Raw genomic sequence first — 2,500 nt, 5'->3', positions numbered from 1 at the left:
CCAGTGTTTGTGTCACGTGTTTGTATCTCCTGTTTTTATATCTCCTGAGTTTGCATCTCCTGTGTTGTATCACCTGTGTTTGTATCTCCTGTGTTTGTATCTCATGTGTTTCTATCTCCTGTGTTTGTATCACGTGTTTGTATCTCCTGTGTTTATCTCCTGTGTTTGTATCTCATGTGTTTCTATCTCCTGTGTTTGTGTCACGTGTTTGTATCTCTTGTGTTGGTATCTTGTCTTTGTATCTCCTGTGTTTGTATCACCTGTGTTTGTATCGCGTGTTTGTATCTCCTGTGTTTATCTCCTGTGTTTGTATCACGTGATTGTATCTCCTGTGTTTATATCTAGTGTTTAGATCTCCTGTGTTTGTATCTCCTGTGTTTATATCACGTGTTTGTAATTCCCGTGTTTAGATCTCCTTTGTTTGTATCTCCTGTGTTTATATCACGTGTTTGTATCACCTGTGTTTAGATCATCTGTGTTTGTATCACCTTTGTTTATATCTCCTGCATTTATATCTTCTGTGTTTGTATCTCCTGCATTTATATCTCATGCCCTTGTATCTCATGTGTTTATATCTTTGTGTTTGTATCTCCTATGTTTGTATCTCCTGTCTTTATATGTCCTCTGTTTGTATCACCTGTGTTTGTATCTCCTGCATTTGTATCTCCTGCATGTATATCTTTTGCGATTCTATCTCGTGCATCTATATCTCCTGCCTTTGTATCTCCTGTGTTTATATCTTCGTGTTTGTATCTCCTGTGTTTGTATCACTTGTGTTTGTATCTCCTGTTTTTATATCTCCTGAGTTTGTATCTCCTGTGTTGTATCACCTGAGTTTATATCTCCTGTGATTGTATCTCATGTTTGTATCTCCTGCATTTGTATCACCTATGTTTGTATCACGTGTTTGTATCTCATGTGTTAATATCTCCTGTGTTTGTATCACGTGTTTGTATCTCCTGTGTTTTAGCTTCTGTGTTTGTATCTCCTGTGATTATCTCCTGTGTTTATATCTCCTGTGTTTTAGCTTCTGTGTTTGTATCTCCTGTCTTTATATCTCCTATGTTTTAGCTTCTGTGTTTATCTCCTGTGTTTATATCTCCTGTGTTTTAGCTTTTGTGTTTGTATCTCCTGTCTTTATTTCTCCTATGTTTTAGCTTCTGTGTTTATCTCCTGTGTTTATATTTCCTGTGTTTTAGCTTCTGTGTTTGTATCTCCTGTCTTTATATCTCCTGTGTTTGTATCTCATGTTTGTATCTCCTGCATTTGTATCACCTATGTTTGTATCACGTGTTTGTATCTTATGTGTTAATATCTCCTGTGTTTGTATCTCCTGTGTTTTAGCTTCTGTGTTTGTATCTCCTGTGTTTTAGCTTCTGTGTTTGTATCTCCTGTGATTATCTCCTGTGTTTATATCTCCTGTGTTTTAGCTTCTGTGTTTGTATCTCCCGTCTTTATATCTCCTATGTTTTAGCTTCTGTGTTTATCTCCTGTGTTTATATCTCCTGTGTTTTAGCTTTTGTGTTTGTATCTCCTGTCTTTATTTCTCCTATGTTTTAGCTTCTGTGTTTATCTCCTGTGTTTATATTTCCTGTGTTTTAGCTTCTGTGTTTGTATCTCCTGTCTTTATATCTCCTGTGTTTGTATCTCATGTTTGTATCTCCTGCATTTGTATCACCTATGTTTGTATCACGTGTTTGTATCTTATGTGTTAATATCTCCTGTGTTTGTATCTCCTGTGTTTTAGCTTCTGTGTTTGTATCTCCTGTGTTTTAGCTTCTGTGTTTGTATCTCCTGTGATTATCTCCTGTGTTTATATCTCCTGTGTTTTAGCTTCTGTGTTTGTATCTCCCGTCTTTATATCTCCTATGTTTTAGCTTCTGTGTTTATCTCCTGTGTTTATATCTCCTGTGTTTTAGCTTCTGTGTTTGTATCTCCTGTCTTTATATCTCCTGTGTTTCAGAGGTCACATGTCGTCACGATAATAACTGTGATGTCATACACGGCAGTTAAATCTTGAGTCTCTCTGTGCTACTACTGAGGTGGCTCTTATTTTGAAAATTCCCACAGGAGTCGCCGAGCTTTTAATTTTTGTGACCTGCAGCTGCTCAGTGATCAATAATCAATGACCTACAGGTTAGCCCCGCCCCTCCTTACTTGAGCATGCTCTGCTCCTTCTCCTCCTCCTTCTTCTGCCTCTCCATCACCGACAGGATGATCCTCCGCTCCTCCTCCGTCAGGTGGCTCATGTCCGGCAGCTCCGGCCCCGGTCCGGTCCCGGCGGGCGGCCCGGACATCCTGCCTGAAGCCGCTGAGGGAGAGCCGCAGGCCGCCGTGTGTCAGTGCATCAGTAATATTAGTAATAATAATAATAATAATAATAATAATAACTGATGATGGTGGGGTGTGTGGGGGAGGGGGTGAAGGCCACGGAGCTGCAGGGCGGTCACATTTCTCTCTCCAGCTCCGGGAGTATTCAGCGGCTCTGCGCGGACCTCTG

At 40.1% G+C, this 2,500-nt stretch overlaps 1 protein-coding gene across 20 annotated transcripts in view; it reads right to left on the bottom strand.

Moving 5' to 3' along the window:
* LOC121938943 (regulating synaptic membrane exocytosis protein 2-like) overlaps positions 1-2,500 on the bottom strand; it is a 45,093-nt gene that overhangs the window by 42,223 nt on the left and 370 nt on the right. For all 20 annotated transcript variants that reach the window (XM_088090604.1, XM_088090597.1, XM_088090616.1 and 17 more), the window contains exon 2: positions 2,158-2,311. In XM_088090604.1, coding sequence (XP_087946730.1) covers positions 2,158-2,297 — 140 coding nt within the window. In that variant the 5' untranslated portion in view covers positions 2,298-2,311. The remainder of the gene's footprint in view (positions 1-2,157; positions 2,312-2,500) is intronic.

Source organism: Plectropomus leopardus, chromosome 17 (assembly GCF_026936395.1).
Source record: "Plectropomus leopardus strain MGB_pleo_1.0 chromosome 17, ASM2693639v1, whole genome shotgun sequence".
In the NCBI taxonomy this organism is placed as follows: domain Eukaryota; kingdom Metazoa; phylum Chordata; class Actinopteri; order Perciformes; family Serranidae; genus Plectropomus; species Plectropomus leopardus.
Note: the sequence above shows the minus strand (reverse complement) of the source record. Positions and strands in the feature narration are given on the sequence as shown.